Here is a 20,515-nt window from a genome sequence, read left to right on the forward strand (position 1 = left end):
CTACTGTTACTGCATGTAAGGCACATTGAACGCAAGCTTGTTTGGGACAATGTGGCAATATATATATATCTTCTTGCCTGCTACAGCCATGCTGGACTAGACAGTCTGTTTTTATCTGTGGAGCAGTGAAAATGTGCTCTCCTATCTCTCTCATGGCTGGCTTCTGATGTTCTGAGACATTTTTGCTTCTCATCCTTCATTTTGTAATTGCTGTGTGGGGATAAGTTCTTCCCTGTTCTCTTTTTATAGTTTTATTGAGTTTTTTTTGGCACTTTTAAGTTTTTCATTTTTCTGCAGTTGTTAGCCCCCATAGGCCTGAGCCGTTGGTCGGGGGAACTTTTTTCTTTATCATAATTGGTGCCTGTCTGTCTAGGGCCAACATCAACAAAATGTGGGAAGTCCAAAGCCTCCACAGAACAAACCAGCATACCAAAAGGGGTGGAGAAGGGCAGGTGGGATCATCTTGATGTGCATGCTAGAAATCAGCCTTTGTTGAACATGACCCATACTTTCTGATCCTATATTTATTTTTAATACCATATATTTAAGTATTTCTTTATCTGAGTTCTTGTCCTATTTTGTTATTAGGTTCACCAGAATTCTAGTTCTGTTAAATGCATGTATTTTTTATACTGTTTCACAGGTAGTTCTATTATTAGGTTTCAGTTTACTGTTTTCAAGTTTACCTCATTTATTGTATTTGTTTATTCTTGGTTATTTTACTATTGTTGTGCTGTTAACAGAACTGTAAGTTTTATGTTACTGCACCTGCTGTACACCACCTTGAGTGAATCTTTTCTTAAAGGCGGTTAATAAATCCACTGAGAGGTAACTCACCTTGTGATACCTACTGAAAAGGTGTGAGCAAATTCCAAAATAAATTACCGAATGAATGCAGTACTTACACATGACCGGGGGGCTGCCAAATTACACCGATCAGAAGCAGGAGGGAGATATTCCCATCATTCTGCTTCGCAGCCGCTGATTTCAATGTATAAAATCAGGACATGGTTTTAAGATTTAACCCTTTACTGTCCAATGTTCCCCTAATAAGCCATATGGGAACAGATTGATGGGCACATTGGTCACTAAAGGGTTAAGTTCAAAACCACAGTGACCTAAAAAGTCTCCCTGCTGGAACAGGATGACTAACTTGGCAACTCTGCAAATCAGTCTGGTGGGATTTGTGAAGGGAGGGGCACGATTCAGCAGTTACTGTTGTCTCAGTTTCTTTTCCGCTGTAGTGTTGATCTGCTGCTGGACGAGCTCAGCCGGGAGAAGGGGAAAGGAGCCAACCCGCCAAATTTGAACGTGATATCCGAGATCAGGATCGCAGCCTTAAACAGCTTCGCGCTATCTATCTCTCAGTTGTCAGTTCAATCAGGAGCGTAAAAACGCTGATGAGCTTTGCATGGAGCAGCGGGATCCCCCGCAGGAATAAACTGTCTCAGGCCACATTCACCCGTTTCCTTCAAGACTCGGTGCTTGTCTCCAGAAAGGAGACCTCCAAGGTCCTCAAAGACCTTGAGCCCATAGTAGAGGAAATCCTGAGGTCAGTGGAGGAACAGGACAATCGCTTCGATAGGCACTTTCTCAAATCTGGAAGCTACATTGAGAGCCTGAAGGTCTCCGCTCCCGATGAGTTCGATTTCCTGGTGCCTATCAAGTTGCAGGTCAATAGATATATGCAGCCTGCTGTTTCGTGGCTGCCGCTGGAAAACCCACCCGATAAGAGTTACGTCCGTTTGATACTACATGAGCAGGAGGGCATTGAAGACTGGATCGACATGGACACAAACAATCCAGTGGTGATGCCAGCGAAAGTGATGACCATCTTCAAAAAGAAAGTGGCGGGTGCCATTAGCTCCCAGCAAGGTAAGGATTGTGACTGCAATTCAGCCAAAATGTATGCATGAAAGTCACATAAAATGTATAATACAAACGTTCGAGAATGAATTATATCTAAAAATTAAGATGTTTATTCTTCCTGTTCCAGATCCAAACATCAACCTTCGTGCTTACAGCAGGGAACTCCGGCTGTAACTTTCTCAGTCCCCATTCGTGGGCTGGACGTCAGTGTTGATCTTGTCCCTGTCATCGAGAATCCCTTCTCCCAGTGGATATTTGAGTGGCCAAGACCAAGAGAAGTGTGGGGAGGCATGGTCTTTTCCTTCAATTGTTGGCCCTCCCAAGAAAAAGTCCAAGAGGTCAAGCAAGCAGGAGTGGATCTGGTGGCCAAACATCCAGTGTATTGGAGGTAAAGGTCAGAGGTGACATCAGGATGGTATGATTCTTAAAAACATTGTGAACCACGAATTAATATAAAAATACAATGTCCATATGGGAATATAGGGGTTAGATTCACTGTTCCCTCTGAGGGGGGCGTCCTCCACCTACAGTCTTGCCAGTGGGATGCTGCTCTTTCACCACTGACATTTTTAATAGTGAGGGACAGGCAAGCTCTGCAGCAATTGAAAACATAATATTGAAGCACCCCCCCCCCCCCACACACACACACACACACACACTGGTTGCAATGCTTGGAGGACTCCCACTCAGTTTAGAGAATACAATGGTTAGGTTCCAGCTATACTTATGTTTCCACAAAATCTGGAGAGTGAATAATTATGCCTATGGGAAATACAGGGTTAGGTTCCTGAATGGGACAGCACTTAACAAAACCTGTACTGGAAATCTTTTTTTTTTTTTCTTACTATACTTGAGAAACCAGATAGAACATATAGTATGTTGCATACAATTTTTTTTATTTGCTGTACACTTACATTAGTAACATTCTTAAATAAAGAAATTGCACAGAACAGTGCTGGAAAATAAATACAATACAGTATTTACAACAGCAATTCGTGTACTCATCAACAAATGGTGAACACTGTACCATGGTTTTGTCACCATATTTCATGTTTATGTAAGGAAGTAAAGGAAGCTCACCTACTCCGGAGTCCTGTAGTGGAGTTGCAGCAGAACAGCACAGGAGCTCTTCTGGGTCATGAGCACCACCCCCATGCCAATCTCCTGGAGCCTCGAAAATGGCCAGTTTGAGGCAAGAAGGTTTTATGACAGGAGAGGAGACAGTGTGAGCCTATCTAGCCCATTATATGGACTGAAGCCAGTGGGCAGAGTTTGCCGCTGTATTGATTTGTCCAAAACAATAGCAAACACTATTGAAAACAATAGCAAACTTGAGGTTTTATTAAACTGCCTTAGTTTTGCATTCTTTCTGTTAGGAGGAGATCAGGGGGATGTAAGGGGAGTTGGGGGGTTGGGGAGTTTGAGGGATCTGTGAAGGGGGGAGCATTAATGGTTTTGTCATTGCTCAAGAGCTTGCTTTGTTATTTATAATGCTGTATTGTACATTTCAGTGCAGTTATATGCGTTTAAAAAAAAAAATCATGGAAAGTGATGCAGGAAGGAGAGCATAGGTGCTGGGGCTCTCCTTCAGGGGGAATGGAAAGTGAGCAGGAGCATAAACTTCTGAACTTGTGTTATAAATAGTCCCCAGATAACCTGAGAACCAATACAAAAAGAACTTACAAAATCAAATTGGTGAAACGTCTTAATTAATTTATTGTTAAAAAAAAGAAATATACTCTTGCAAGAATGGGTGTCTCTGAAAGCAAGCAGGCACACGCTTCCTTAATGTTTACAGGTTATATATTCTTTCTTTCTGGTTACATTAGGTGTCTGCCCCTAAGTTTCTCATTGGATATTGATCACATTTAACCCCTATTACGTCAGTGCTGGTTATCATATGACAGTCCCTTCTGAAAATTTTCCATAGACAGAGCCTTTGTTAGTTCTTCTGCTTGGTTTTCATTTTCTTATCTTCAAACCTTTATGTGTGAACTCTGCATTAGCAGTTTCATACATGGTATGCTTCACCTTCCCCCCAACCCCTCTTTCTTCTGTTCCCTTTGCCCATAGTTTCACAGTTTCATGGTCTCATGTCTGGCTACATTTTTATTTCAGCTCTTAGGCCTGTCCTTGAAGTTTTCATGCATCTCTGTCTCAGCAATTTGGGCTTCTTCCCTCCCCCCCCCCCCCCCTTCTCTCTCTTCCTGTTTCAGCAGTTTTTATCAATTTGCACACGTCTCTTTAGACTAACACAGTTTCTTTGTTAGTAATTTAGAAAGCTAAATTATGGTGATCTCTGTTAGAAGAGGCCTACACAAATATATAGTTATACCCTTATCCCTAAAGAGTTCCTTTCTACCAGGGCATAAGCTATATATTCTATCTTTGCAATTATGTCAAGTGAAAAAGCAATATATTTACACATTTCTCACAAAAGGGAGTGTGGTATCGGTTTGCTTCTTCATCCTGAAAAGGGAACAGAACTGCATCTACCCCAGCTGATGCAAAAGAGCCTTGAATGAGTGAAGACTCGCCAGCTCTTCGGACCCAATATGTCCCTGGTATAGGCAGTTTAGTTTTTACAATAATTGTCTTCTATACCTGCTGACGGTTCCTCTTTGTACATCCACATGCTGCACAATCCGGCATGTTTTGGAGAAACCAAGATGGTGGCTGCTGGAAGAACAGGCTTCAACTTTTTGATGTCATGCCATCTCCTGTCATAAAACCTGTTTGGTTTGAGGCCTGGTCAGGGCTGGAAGTGAACCGATCATGTGCGAACTTTTTCACATGCTCAGTGCAGCTCTGGGGCTCAAAGTGAAGCCAGGGACTCAATTAGTTTTTAGGCCCAGAAGCTTCTGCAATTAATGTGGATTATTCCTGCTATCGTGGAGGGTTCAACTGGACCGAATTTGAGAGTGGAGGTGGCCTTTCCTCCCTGTTGGAAGCCAGGTAAGAGGTCGCTTGGGACTTTGAGTTCCTTATTTTATTTTTAAAATGCCATTTTTGGGCTGCATTTGCCAGGGTTCCAGAGAAAGTTTTTTGGGGGGAATACATTTTGGTGGATGGGGTCTCTAGATGCTTCCTTTAGATTAGCCATGGGGGTCTGGACCTGGAAACATTATATTTTTGCCCATAAAGTGGTAACTTTAGGTACGGAGGGCTGGTGGCTATTGAAATGTGCATTTTTGGGATTTCATCAGTTTAGTCTTTACAGGGGAATTTTTGTGAATTTTCCATGTGGCTGTCATGGAATTTTTATGGTAATTTTGGGTGCTTTTAGGTAAAAAATGTGGGATATCCGGGAAAGCAAATATTTTTAAAATTTAAAAGTAGTGAGACTTCGGTATGGATTTGCTAGCAAGTGGACAGCGGTTTCCATTAATTGGTGTAGAAAAATTAAGGAAAATGTAATTTCTCCTTTATTAGTGGAAAATTAGGGTTTCAAAATGGAGCTGGACACTGTAAAATAGAGACTTGCATGGGAACGAGGTTTACGGGAATCCCCTCTAGGGCTGCAGGGTTCCCACGGGGATGGAAGCAGCTCTGCAGGGTTCCGGAAGCAGTTCCTGTGGGGTTCCCGTAGAAGTGTAAGCTGCTACTATTTTTAATTATTTGTATTATGCAGTGCTCGATATGTGCTGCTGTGTCTATACCAGTTGCCACGGTAACTAACCAGCACTTCAACTTCAAAACATCACAGCACTGGGCCTACCTACCTTTGCCACCTATTTTAAATGCTGTCTATATAATAAAAAACAAATAATTCTGTCCACTTATCTCAAATCCACAAAAGAGGGCTTCCAATGTTAATTGCATTGAAGATAGGACCCTTGTGGTGTTGTGCTGTTAGTGGCCGTGGCTATCATTCACCGAGTCTGTGCTTTGTGATTCTGAAGATTGAGTGTCGTTCCCAACGTCAGACCATGTTTCGCTGTTACAGGCATCTTCAGGGGAATGTATGTTCCATGCTCTAAAATTTTGTTTTAAAATTAAAACAACACGTAATGAGTTCAACTAAACTTTATATAACTATTACTCAATAATCAATATATAGTTATTACCTTACACACTGTTCTCTTTGAATTTAAATATTGGCTCGCTAGGAGGTGGAATCGCCACAAGCTCCGCCCTGCAATCAATTGCATGTACTGCCTAAACGTCAGAGTTTTATACTAATCCTCCAGCTGACTGAATTCAGAAACACCCATCTCTTAAAGCAACCATTCTATTTCTTTATTGAGGCCATTAGGTTGGACCGTGTCCCATTGATATATGAATCTCTGTCCAATGTGAGTTAGTGTGGCAGAAATATCTCCCCCCCACCAGCGCATGTGTACTTGTGCCAAAACCACATATTTCAAATCTGATATCAGATGTTGTTGTTGTCCCCAATGATCAACCAATGGAGCTTCCCTCTTGTTGATTCGAAGATTACTGATGTGCTCTCCTATAAGCTGCTTGACTTTGCGTTTGGTTTGGCCTATATACCATTTCGAACATGGACATCTAATCCCATACACAACTTGAGCTGTATTACAATCTGTATGCCCTCGTAAAAAGTATCTAGTACCAGGTTTTGGATTGATAACTGTTTGTGTCTCCATAACATATGGGCAATAAATGCAATTTAAACACCATGTGTGACCATCATTGTCAGCCCTTGTACAGAGTCTACTATACCGAAAAATGGATAACATTTCACCCATGTTTTTAGCCCTTTTAAACGATATTTGAGGTCTATTGATCAACTGAGGGTGTAGGTGCAATATAGGCCAATGTTTATGAATGATCCTGGTCACTTCATGTCCTTGGTTGAAATAAGGGAGAACACAGTGAATGTTACTTTGTGGGTTCTTATCTTTTATACGAGGATATACGCGGGTATCCACGTTGTCTGAATTTCATTATCATTTGTTGAGCTTGTTGTTCAAACGTATTGTGATCACTACATAATTGCTTAACTCGCAGGAATTGTCCACCAGGGATGCCATTTTTCAAAGATCGAGGATGACAGCTGGTGTAGTGTAGCAAAGTGTTTCTGTCAGTAGATTTCTTAAACAGTACCTCCTTGTTTAAGAAATCTACTGACAGAAACACTTTGCTACACTATACCAGCTGTACCCTGAAAACGCCTGTAACGGCAAAACGTGGTCTCACGTTGGGAACGACACTCAATCTTCAGAATCACTTTTTAAATTGCAAAGCACAGACACGGTGAATGATAGCCATGGCCACAAACAGCACAACACCACAAGGGTCCTATCTTCAATGCAATTAACATTGGAAGCCCTCTTTTGTGGTTTTGAGATAAGTGGACACAATTATTTGTTTTTTATTATATAGAACTAACAGCATTTAACATAGGTGGCAAAGGTAGGTAGGTCCAGTGCTGTGATGTTTGAAGTTGAAATGCTGGTTAGTTACCGTGGCGAATGGTATAGGCACAGCAACATATACTGAGCACTGCATAATAAAAATAATTAAAAATAGTATAATAATAAAAAATCCTGTTGAGGTAATGCATATATGTAATTCTGGTATTAATTGAATAGTTTATTCATAATTTTCGTATACCAGTTAGTAGAATCTTAAGCACCCAAATAGATAGTTTTTGGATTTTACAAGGCTCAGATGATGCCAGAAAGGGTCCTGTTGTTATTGTAATGGCTTAGTCAGTTGGGGTCCAACACTGAAAGGGTGACATGCTGATGTGTGAGTGGGGCACAAACAGAGTTCTTTTGGGTTGAAATTGGCAGAAATCCACTGAAATGTAACAGGGTTTGCTTGCCTGGTTTGCGGGTGGAAGCTGATTGCTTAACGGGTTGAGTTGAGAGGAGGCCATTGAATGTGGACAGATAGAGATTGAGAGGTTTGAATTGTTTAGTTTTGATGCCAAAACCTGCTTGAAGAGGTTTCCAAAAAGCTTTGGGTAAAAATTTAGGGGTCTTTTACTAAGCCGCAGTAGCGTTCTTAGCTCACGGTAGAAATCAGTTGGCAGTAAATGCCGAGATGTCCATAGGAATATGATGGGCTTCTCAGTGTTTACCACCAGCTGATTTCTACCATGGCATAGTAAAAGACATCCACCAGAAACCAGAAGTTTCAGGACTGGAGCATGGACATCAACTGCAGGCAAGTAGGTACAAGCAGGCAAGTACCTACTCCCTCTCTTTAAAAATCAACAACAAATTCTCTCTACCTGAGTGATATGCTCTTCTTTGTATGTCCTAACTTTTCTGCTGGAACCTTTGTGTAGCTAGCTAACCCATCTTAAAGAAAAACAAAAGCATGAGTCCCTAACTGATTTCCCAACCCCCTTTAATGGAAACTACAGGGAAATGAACCCTATTCCAGAGTCACTCCAGTGCAGTTAAGATTTCACAGTGCTAACATATGTTCACTTAAGATTTGCTTACGAATTGAGAGTCTACTAATAAAGCTTCTACTTGGGGATGGTTTAAGCTTATTGTTCAGCTGCACTGTACTTTGCCCAGAACAGTACAGCGAGTAATACTCAAAACAATTGCATGCAAATGAGCTACCGGACCTTTACAGTGCAGCTCAGGCTAGGGCATGTGCATAGCAGTCACTTGATATAAGCATGGCTGGTATGAACATGAGAACAACTTGTCATACATTTGACTGAAGCTGTACTAGTGACTCACTCCACATCCCCGTTCCAAATTTCATCACAGGCACCATGATGATTAGAGGAGAAATAAGCAGGAGGAAAGGAATTCTCCGGCTTCGGAATGATGGACAGCGTTTCTTCTCATTGGCTGCCTCCTGCTGTTCTGTTATTTTCATTGGCTGCCTCCCACACTCTCCTTCCCAGACCTCGCCCCTAGTATGGTCTACGGGACTCTCATTTTACTGCTTTGGTTTCTCTAGTTGCTGCGGACTTCCAAGTCAATGGAAAAAAAGCATACTGGGAAACCCACTTTTTTTTTTTTCAAACGTTTTTTGATCCAAGCCGTCTCCCCAGATGTTTTTGGTCTCGGCTGCAACTGTGCATTTCCAGGAGCCACCATCAGCTGCTCCAGATCTCCCATAAACTTTCTCCTGCAAAAGGTAGGCAGCCCTATCTTTGCATTGCATGTAAATGGCTGAGCATCCCTCGGAATGCACATTTAAATGCTAATCAGTTCGTTTGCATGCAATTCCCTTTGGCTGCCACTGTGGATGAAAAAGAGTCCGTTGCCCGCTGAGTACCATGCTCGCTAAACCAGCTGGTGCCAGTCAAAAACACACGGTGCTAGCCCAGCAAGTTTTGTGCATCGGGCCCATGGTCTGGAATGCAGAACAAATGTGAACAGAGCTTTAGTTAAATGCACACAGCTGTGGTTTTAAAATAATTGCTTTACTGTATCACCACGTTTTGCACAGATTTTAACAAGTTTTTTTTAAACTTCAATTGCAATATCTTTAGACATGTTTAATGTGCAATAACTATTTACTAGTTTGAAAAAGAGTTTGGGTGAAGTCTGTTCCTGCAAGGTGTTCACAAAGTTGTCACGCATTATCACACTTCAATGCTGGCGTTTTTAACATCTGTAGCGATTTTGGGTAGAAATGTGCCTTGACTCAGGGGAACTACCCACCACTGTGATAGCAGCCATTTAGCTACTGCGCTGAGTCAGGTTAGTGCTGAAACCAAGTGAGTGCTAGATTTACAACAAATTATTTACTTGCAGTTGGTAACACTATGAAAACTGTGCTTGCAAAACACAGCTGCAGAACTAGAATGCTACAGTACAGACTGGGAAACGGACATATGTAAAGATCTGGTACCATTATGAAAACATTGTTTGAAAAAAAATAGCTTTACACAACAGTAATCAATTACAGATTACTGTATACTGTATCATTATGCCAACATAGTCAATTACATTGTGTATTATTTTATTTATTTATTTATTTGTCACTGTCTTCCAGTAATCAAGCATGGCGGTTTCCTTGTCCGCATCTAAAGCTTCACAGACCTTGCTGTAAAGCTCCCCACGTGTAGTTGCATTTTAAAACCTTCATTATTCCCGGTCAAGGGGCTGGACAATGGACATTGTGTTTGGGAGCATGAAGACAGCTTCAACATTGGGGTATGCATTTCTGAGGTCTTCACAACAGTGTACTGGTTCATTATCCAAAATCAGCAGTATCTTAAAGGCAAGGTTTTTACGATGGAGATAGTGTTCAACTTTTGGAATGAAACAGTTGTTGAGCCAATCCCAGAATAATTTGGATGTCAACCAAGCTTTGTTGTTCCATCTCCAATGGACTGGCATGCAGTTCAGATTCTTTCCTTTAAGTGTGTGAGGATTTTGGGCTCTGTAAACCATAAGAGGCTTGCATTTGAAATCACCCTTGGCATTAGTGTAGCATAGTGGAAGAAAAAGAGGAGGGGGAATATGGCCATGAGGAAAGAATATATATATATAGTAATTTATTTTCCTTACCTGGGGTCCGTTTTGGGGCTTCGGGGCCATTTTGGGCCCGTTCTGGGGCAGGTCTGAGGTCGAGGTGGCTAGTGGGTGGAGGAGCGCACTGCTGGTGGCTCCAGGTTTATTTTCAGGCCGTTTTTGGCTGGATCAAAGGGTGTTTTTCTCCGGGTCCTGATGTTGGTAGGGGTTCGGGAAGGCTGGAGGTGCTGCAGGAGGCAGTGTTGCGTTTTCCTAACTTCCGGGGATGATGGGGCGCGTCCCCGGGAGCGAAACGGATCCGGGGAGTGTTCAGGGCCGTTTCGAGGCCTGATCGGCTGGGAGCTGAGTCCATGGCCCTGATTTTGAGGGGGCGGCAGTCGGGAAGGCTGCTGTGGCAGCGAAAAGAATTTCAGAACCTGGGAACGGTTGGGAACATTCCCGGGCAGGGTGAAGGGGATTGGGCGGTGCTGGAGGTTGGCCCCGTTTTTGGGCCAGTTGAAGGCGGCAGGCAATTGGGTGTTTAGGAGGATAGCTGCAGGGGGCACCACCGCGATTGCAGGGGGTCCGGCGACGTTTGGCACATTCCTGGGTGATAGGAGATGGCTGGTGTCACTCGGAGCCGAGATCAGGCCCGGTGGTGGGATCGGTGCTGGCCGCCAGGTCCAGGAAGTGAGGGAGGCACAGGAAGAGTGCTGGAGGAGAGACGCGCTGCAGGGAGCAGCGCCGACTTTTTTCGGGAGCCGGAGGAAGCCAGGTTCGGGGCTGGAGAGGCACCTGAATGCGGCCGGCATGGCTGGAAGAGAGAGAAGCACCGGCTGGGGAAAAAGGAGAAGGTGATGCGGGGGCGCGCACGCCAAGTGTGCGCGCCTAATGCACGAATTGGGGGCGTGCAAATGCCCTGTTTTGCTGGAGCTCCAGTGAGGCCTAGAAGCCTGGGCCTCGATTTCTGACCGGAGTTCTAGGCAAAATGGCGGTTTTTGGGGCCGTTTCGTTTTTGGGCTCCGTTTTTTTAGGAAGACCAGCGGGACTGGAACCAGCGGTGGTCATTTCTTGAGAGAAAAATCAGGATTGAGGCAAGGGGTCTTTTGGCCCGGACTTTAATTAGTTTATTTTATAATTGTGAATACTGGGTTTTTTATTTTTAAAAATTCAGGGTTTAAAGTTATTTGAATTTTTTTTGCGGATTTGGGGTCGAGGAATTTTGGGGGATTTTTCTGGTGGGTTGGATTTTGAATTTTAATATTTTTAGGGGGTGTTTTTGATGGGGGTTAATTTAAAGGGGTTAGTTAAGCGTTAAATTTTTTTATTCAACGTGGTAGGTGGAGAGGGAGTTGATTAAATTCTTGAGATACATTTTAATTAAATTTGGGTGTTTTTGAGAGGGTTATGGGAATTTATTATGGGGCGGATATTAATAATTGGGATTTTTGAAAATTAAAAATATAGTTCAATAGGGGCCAGGGAGTTTAATTATTAGGTAAATTTTGAGGTAATTTGGTTAAAGTTTAAATGGGTTTTTGCTTAATTATACAATTTCTCCATTGATTTCTATGGGAAATAGTAATTTAAAATGGAGATTTAGCAGTGCTGACCAACATTCCGTTGGTCAGCAGAAAAAATTGGAATGTTGAGAAGGACATCTAATTGGCTGGGGGGTCTCTGGAACTCCAGCCGGAGGTTCCGTATCCTGGGCAACGGAGTCACTGGCAGTTAGCAGAGCGGGGCTGACATCCGAAGAGAGAGGCTGTGCTGTGCTGTTTGAGAGTGGCAGTGGTGTGATTTGGTAGTAAAATAAGGGAATTTAGAGGGATTTTAGGTTCAGCCAGTGTACGGAGGTAAGTATGAGTGAGGAGGTGTAATTGGGAAGGAATTTTCCTAAATTTATACGGAGTTTGTCAGTTTGGGTTATTTGTTGAGTGGATTTTAGGGAAAGCGGGTTTGAATGATTGAAAGTAAATCAGATGTGAGAATTGTGAATGTGTTAGGGAGAAAGTTTAAGAAATAAAATAACAGGAAAGGGGAAAAATCCTAGTCAACTGTGAGAGTGTATGGAGAGTAATGCGATAGAATGTTGCTGATTGGGTGCTGCTGATAGAATGTTGAATAATGTGCTGTGAGTGAGAGATGATCAGCCACTCTGCACAGCTGAGGGACAGTTAAAATAGAGAATAGGCCTGGAAGAAAAGGGAAATTTCATTTAATTTTATTTTACTAAAATTATTGGGCCACAGTATTTGATAAAGATTCCCTCTAGTAGAGAGTACCTTAAAGCAAAGATAGGGAGACAGGGTTTTGCCTACATTTCTTTTCATTAAGTGGTAGGTTTAGGAAGGAACCCTGCATCAGATGGATCAACGGATTCCAGTGTACATCATGGGCCCCAGCGCAAGAAAAACTACACGACACATCGGAGAGAAAGAATTCTACAGCAGCTAAGTGACTTTGAGGGACACAAGGACAGTTGTGAGGGGGAAAAAAACTTTAATTGAATAGGGAAACCTGAAAAAAAAGATACTTACCTGATTCCTCCTGGAAAGTGGGTGTACATGAGACGATATCTGTAAAAGATGGAAAAATAACACAAAGAATCAAATTCTTGGGGATTTTGATAAAAGAAAGAAAAGAAATATTCTACTTTAGGTCGAGAAATTTGGGAATGGATGTTTAAATACTTATCTGATAGCTATTCCGTTTGATGGAAAGATGTCCCTGCAGGGAGAAAAAGAAGTGAGATAAGAGTACTAAAACAACATTAATTTAAATGATACATAGTTACTAGTTGAGTTTTCTAATTGAACTAAAAATATACAACAACTGAAGAATGTTCTAAATCTTTTTAATTGTTTCATAGATTCCAATTTGTGAGGTTGTGTTTGTTGTCCAAAAAGGGGAAAAATCCTGAAATTAGTTTAGATTTTCTCACCTATCCTTCGAGGGTAGGTGACGAGGTTAGTTTTTATTGCTCTCTCTTCATTCCTGTGTGCTGGGTTTCCGAGAAGTTGCCACGACTACTAACATCTGGCTTACCGGAACCCTGCTCCTACCTTACATCACACTCAGGCGTGAGTGGGGGAAGCTACATTAGCACATAAAAAAAGGGTGGGGTGATCTTTAAATGCCCTAATGCCAGGGGGTTTGGCTGCTATTTTTGTTATATATGTCCATTTCCCAGTCTGCTTGTAAAACAAGCCAGTTTCATCAATATTGAAGACCTGTTCTGCCACATAACCCTTTTCTGCTATCACACTTATCAGGTATTTTTAAAATTCTGCAGCTTCATTGTCGGCTGAATCTGCCTCCTGTTTAAGCTCATATCGCTTTTTAAAATGCACAAGCCAGGAAGAACTAACAGAAAAGGGGTTCACATTTTCCTAGGTGATGTGTTTATAAATCTATTTGGCTTTCATCCTCACAACAATGCTGTCCACTGTGCTTTATTTTTCATCCACCATTTGCATTATCCACAAATTTAACCCCTTTCCCATCCTTTCCATTGACTCATCATGAACCACAGACGTTTTGGAACTTTCTGGCATGGATTCATGAACAGATGTTTAGCCTTATACCTGTGCTCCTTATTAGACAGGCTGCAAGATGCAAGGCTAAACCTTCAGGGTGCTTGTTCCCTGGATAAACTGATTTGGGTCTTACCTGATCCTGAAGTTCACAGGAAGAGATACACCACTAACCAATAATAAATTTGTTACAGAAGTTTATTTATTGCAAATAGGAAAATAGATATTTGATTGCAGATTTGCCAATTATAATTTCAGTATATAAGTAATGCACGCAAAAAGAGTCTCGTTCTTCCTGTGAGAGGAACTAGGCCAATCCTGAAGCAAGTCACTTCTCAGCACTAGCAAAGTTCCTGTTTCTGCTGCAACAGAGCATTCCTTTTATACTCTTATCTAACTATGTGTATGTGACAGTTCTCACATCTGCTGTTCTGCCGTTGCCCCCTTATCTGTAAAAGCATCTGCTAATATTCCTGTCCTAATAATACACTGATTTCACCATTGTGACTAGAGAAGTCTCAGCCACAAAGCTACACGTGGTTGCCCTAAAGCTTTCAATTTCCTCTTCACCCCTTCCTGTTGCTATGTTAGCATTTCTTATGTTGGCTGTAAAATTCTGCTTACATGGAGGGGCATAATCGAACGGGGCGCCCAAGTTTTCATGAGACCATCCTCGTAGGATGGCCCTGCGAAGAGGCGGGGAAACCCATATTATCGAAACAAGATGGGCGTCCATCTTTAGTTTCAATAATACGGTCGGGGATGCCCAAATCTCAACATTTAGGTCGACCTTAGAGATGGTCGACCTAAATGTTGAGATGGTCGACCTTAGAGATGGTCGTTCCGGGTTTTCGGCCATAATGGAAACCGAAGACGCCCATCTCAAAAATGACCAAATCCAAGCCCTTTGGTCATGGGAGGAGCCAGAATTCGTAGTGCACTGGCCCCCCCTGACATGCCAAAACACCAACCGGGCACCCTAGGGGGCACTGCAGTGGACTTCATAAATTACTCCCAGGTGCATAGCTCCCTTACCTTGGGTGCTGAGCCCCCCAAAACCCACTCCACACAACTGTACACCACTACTATAGCCCTAAGGGGTGAAGGGGGGCACCTACATGTGGGTACAGTGGGTTTTGTAGGGCTCACATTTACCACCACAAGTGTAACAGGTGAGGGGGGATGGGCCTGGGTCCGCCTGGCTGAAGTGCACTGCACCCACTAAAACTGCTCCAGGGACTTGCATACTGCTGTCATGGAGCTGGGTATGACATTTGAGGCTGGCAAAACATTATTTAATTTTTTTTTTTTTTTTTTTTTAGGGTGAGAGGGGGTTGGTGACCACTGGGGGAGTAAAGGGAGTTCATCCCCGATTCCCTCCGGTGGTCATCTGGTTAGTTCGGGCACCTTTTCACGGCTTGGTCGCAAGAAAAAATGGACCAAGTAAAGTCAGCCAAGTGCTCGTCAGGGACACCCTTCTTTTTTCCATTATCGGCCAAGGATGCCCATCTCTTAATCACGCCCCAGTCCAGCCTTCACTACGGTGCTGACATGCCCCCGTGAACTTTGGTCGTCCCCACGATGGGAAGCAGTTGAGGACGTCCAAAATCGGCTTTCGATTATGCTGATTTGGGCAACCCTGAGAGAAGGACGCCCATCTCCCGATTTGTGTCGGAAGATGGGCGCCCTTCTCTTTTGAAAATAAGCAAGCAAATCTGTCTCCCTGTATCACACAATTGGTCAGACTCTGCTTTACAAAGGTAACAGGGGTCATGTCAGCCATCTTATGAGAGCTCTCATGTCACGGACAGCCATATTATGCACTGCAGGCAGTGCAGATTTATACACAGATCACCAAATATCTTAATCACCAAATATCTTCCTCTTTTTGCCAGATGGATCAGATTGTTGATTCATTAACATTAAACTCATTGCCAACAGCAGAAACAGACATGCCAGAACAAAACTTATCTAACACACTTATTTTGTCACTAAGACACATGACATGTTTTTTTCTCTTAGGATTAGAGACTTACAACACACTTCCTGGACTGTTGGTGGCCATTTCCAGCAGCAAATGCCCAAAACATAAAAGCAAAAGAAGGCTGTTTTGAAATGTGCATGTCTATGAATACACGAGCAAAGCGATGCAAATAGCAAATTGCGATCTCTATTTGCACCTCCACAGATGCGCAAAATAGTGAATACTGATCGCATAAATAGCGAGAACGCACTGTATATCATCCATAAATGTGAAAGAGGGCTGGTCCTGTGACTAGGCTGTTTCAAAGTGCCAGCTGATGGGAGTGACCTTTTTCTCACCCTTCTTTCATTTATCTTTTTTATTTGATCTTTCTTTCCTGAGTAGTCATGTAGCCTTCCTTTTTTTTTTTTTCCTTTCTTTCTTCAAATGTTTGTATTCCTTTGAGTTCCTGAATGTAACTGGCCTTGAGCTCCTACTGAAAAGGCATAGGCTAAATCTGAATCCTCTTTCCTTCCTATAGCTCCTCTTATCTTTTCTGTCATCTTTCTTCTATCTCTGTATGTCTCTATGCCCTTATATGTCTGCACTTTTCCTATCTGGCTAGCTCAGTTTGTCTAATCACCTTTTCCTTACCTTTTTTAATCTGTCTTTTCACTTTTCTTCTTGTGCTGGCCTAGCCTATCATTCACTTTGATTTTCTGATTCAAAGGCAGTCTTATCAACAAGTACCAATAAACAAACATAAACATCCCACCTTTTTCTATCTCCCTAGTTTGAATTGTTTCTTCCCAGGGCTTAATTCATAGACCAAAAAGAAGTGGAACTGTGGAGCAGAGGAAGGGGAAGGGGGCAGGCAGGAGCAACAGGAGAAGAGGTGAACGATTAGGGAGTAGAGTGATTGTACTCTGTTCTATTACAGTCCTATCTCCTCCCTTCCTCTTCCATGCAGGTTGCCCGGAAGGAAGATGCTGGAGTAAAACAACTATATGGCTCTGGAGTCTGAGTTCCAGGCCATTCTCCCAGAAATTAAACCCTGCTTCTTCCCCTATATCTTTCCCCCTCCACTATTGCCTATCTGGTACATCTTTGTCCCTCTTTCTTCTCCTCAGCTCAGTCAATCTCTCAACTTTACTCCCCTCTCCAAGGCTTAATTTGTAGACCAAAGGGAAATGGAACTGTGGAGCCAGAAGAGGCAGGCAGGTGGGGAAGGAACAACAGGAGAAGAGGGGCTGGAATGGGGAGCAGAGTGTTCTCTGCTCTGCTCCAGGTTCATCCCTTCTCCTTCTCTTCCTTGCCTGGAAAGGGAAGATCAGGAGCAGAACACCTTTGTCACTCAGGAGTTTGAAAAGAAGTGACAGAACTGTGTTCCAAGCTGTTCCTCCCAAAATTAAGCCCTTCCTTTCTCCTATTCTCTAGCCTCCTTCTTGTAGCTCATCACCTATGGCCTACCTCTTATCTTCCCCCTCACATTCTCTTCTTGCTTCCTTGTTCCATTGCTGCCCCCTCCACCTGTCTGCGGTCTCTTATTGCTTTCCCCAATCAGTTTCTCATACCCCTCCCCCCTTGAATTCTCACATTCTCCATGGACAAGCAGGATGAGTCAGCCACACACTGGTGATGTCATCTGATGAGCTGGAAACTGATTCTGCTTGCTTATTTCCGATCTGACGAAGAAGGGCAACCTTCGAAAGCTAATCAAGAAATGTATTAAGTTATGTCCAATAAAAAAGGTATCATCTTATTTTCTTGTCCATGTTTTGTTTGATTTCTATTGCTCTCCCAAAGAAACTTTTGAGCAGGTCCCTTTGAACATGTGCGGTGTGCCCTGTATATGTCCCTGTGTGAGCCCTCCTGCCTCAGTTTACCTTATCCGCCCTGCAAACGGTCAGAATTTTGCTCTCTTGTGTACATTCATCATGACAGACCCTGCACAGAAAACATCCAGCACCTTAAAGCCAGATTTTAAAAAACGCCCAGGATGCAGAAGAATAATGAGCACAACAGACGCACATGAGGTATGTGTCGATTGTCTGGTCATAGCCCACCTCATGGCTGCCTGCCCCCTGTGCCTCCAATTGTCACCAACAGCACGAAAACACAGACTCCACATGCTGAAGGACTTCCTGGTTAAACAAACCAAACAGCTTCCACAAAAACAAAAAAAAGAAATGTAAAAGGGCTCTGGCTCTCTTCACAGACCATGAGCACCCTTCTACCTCTACAGCCGCTGACATGCTTCCCGCCCCAACTCTAAATGGAACTGCCATGCCACCCTCCCTAACTCCAGCGGGGGCTGAGGTCAACATACCTGGGACAGCAGCAAGGCAGACCTCTCCTACCACCTCGACACAGCCCCTGAAAGAGGACCCAAAGCACCTCAGGTTGAATCCAGCAACGCCAATTCCAACTTCCATCATGCTCCCTGCAGCTCCGTTGCAGACTACAACATCGCCACCCTCCCAGAACACAGTTCCATCTCTGACATCAGAAGCTGCTCCCGCCTCCTCACACTGCAAGGCCCAGACCAGCCAGCACTGGCCACCCAGCACCATACCGCTCTCACTGCACATGCTGTGCTTCATACCTCCGCCCCCTTAAAGGGCCAGCGCACAAAAACCCCAACACCACCAGGACCCAATCCAGCAGACAGAGCACATTGGCAGGAAAGACAAGGAGTGTCCCTTCCACTACCCGGAGTCCACACAGAGCGCAGAAAATAATTGAGATCTTCCTCCTCCTCCTTATCCAACTCCTACTCACCTGACAGACAGAATCCTTCATCGTGTTGCGATAAGCACAGGACGTCTTGACACCCGACCCTGCCCACATGAAGGCAGCCATGGGACTCCCTCTCTCATGGACCCTGGAGTTCATAAGCACAGCATCCCACAACAGCTGATTGGCCTCTTCAGCCAGCTGCTCACACAGCTCTCCACCTCTGCCACAACAACTCACTACCAATGGGGAGGCAATGACCCCAAAGACACAACGTCAGCTGCTAAAGAAACCCCATGGCCCTCCACAGCTGTACCCCCACCACAAACATCTACCCCAGAGGACTACTCCTCAGAACAGCCCTCATCCCAGACCACTTGGTCTCTGATGAGGAGGACCTCCACTCTACCACTCCCCAGGATTCATCAGGAATCCTCACAGAACCATCACCTCAACTACCTCTCCAAACTCCAGAAGACCTCATCTACCCAAAGTTCCTTCAAAAGGTAGCCACCTCTCCACCTGAGGTCCCAGCCCAACAAAATGATGAAGTAGGCATCCTCAGGTACCTAGATACAATACTCCAGCGATGCCAGTTCACAAACTACTCTTGGACTGCCGAGAAAATATCTGGCAAACTCCTTTCTCCAGATCAGCAATCACCAAGAGACTAGACCTCAAGTACCAGGTCCTACCCTGCCCAGACTTTGACAAACCACAGCTTCCCCACCAATCCATCATTGTGGAATCTGCCCATAAAAAGGTGAGGAGCTCCAGAACCCACACCAATAACCCTCCAGGAAAGGAACTAAAAACACTGGACACAATAGGAAAAAAGGTGTATCATGGAGCCAAGCTGAATGCCAAGATCGATGCCCACCTCTTCCAATTGGACCTCTACAATGGCACCCTCAGGAAGAGAATTGAGGAACTCCTGTCTTCCCTACCTCTGGACGTCAAGATTTTCATCTCCCCTACTCTCTGCGACATGGAGGAATGTGGGAAACACATGATCAGAGCCACCTTCAATGCCTTTGAGACATCTGCCCGCACAGCCGGCGTCACCATAACTGCAAGATGTATGGCATGGCTAAGAGCCCCTGGACTCTGTGAGGATATACATGAATACCTTGCAGACTCCACTTACTCTGAGGAGAACCTATTTGGAGACAAGGTAAAAGAAATAATCAGCATCCTAAAAGATCACTGCACCACCCTACAAACTCTCTCCCCGGATGACCTTGTATGCCCTTCATCATCACAAAAGCAACAAACCAACCAATACCGTAGACACCATCACAGAGCAAGACGATAAGATGGACCCACGAAGTAGCACTGGCAAAAACCTTAGATGTGTGGCCCCATCTATCAACAGAGGCAATGTCCAAGGGAATGAAAGCATCAAAAACAAAACCCCACCACAGCCTTCAAGGTGAGACCCAGTTCTTGACTCTGGATTGGCGGTAACCCCCACCAGTGGGGGGGCCATCTCTCCTTCTTCTTCAAAACCTGGACACAGATCACAACGTACAAATGGGTCCTCAGCATTACGCAGCACAGATCTGCCTCCATTTGTTGCTTCCAAACCAATCCCCACCCACAGAAAAAACTTCAGAGTACCTTACCTCCTCATTCACAAGGAACTCCAGACTCTACATAACATAAGAGTAGCCATACTGGGTCAGACGAATGGTCCATCTAGCCTAATATCCTGTTTTCCAAACTGGCCAAGCCAGGTCACAAGTACCTGGCAGAAACCCAAATCATAGCTAACACTCCATACTATAACTCCTAGGGCAAGTACTTGCTTCCCATGTCTGTCTCAATAGCAGACTATGGACTTTTCCTCCAGGAATATGTGCAAACTTTTTTTAAACCCAAATACGCTAACTGCTGTTACCACATCCTTTGGCAAAGAGTTCCAGAGCTTAACTATTCGTTGAGTGAAAAAATATTTCCTCCTATTTGTTTTAAAAGTATTTCCATGTAACTTCCTGCAAGCAGGAGCC

General features: G+C 43.8%; 1 protein-coding gene across 1 annotated transcript in view; it reads left to right on the plus strand.

The window, feature by feature from the left end:
* The first annotated feature begins 1,330 nt into the window (after positions 1-1,330).
* LOC115474524 (protein mab-21-like 3) overlaps positions 1,331-20,515 on the plus strand; it is a 39,541-nt gene continuing 20,356 nt past the window's right edge. Inside the window, 3 exon segments of the mRNA XM_030210015.1 lie at positions 1,331-1,875; positions 1,997-2,014; positions 2,017-2,257. Coding sequence (XP_030065875.1) covers positions 1,401-1,875; positions 1,997-2,014; positions 2,017-2,257 — 734 coding nt within the window. The 5' untranslated portion in view covers positions 1,331-1,400.

This window comes from Microcaecilia unicolor, chromosome 7 (assembly GCF_901765095.1).
Source record: "Microcaecilia unicolor chromosome 7, aMicUni1.1, whole genome shotgun sequence".
In the NCBI taxonomy this organism is placed as follows: domain Eukaryota; kingdom Metazoa; phylum Chordata; class Amphibia; order Gymnophiona; family Siphonopidae; genus Microcaecilia; species Microcaecilia unicolor.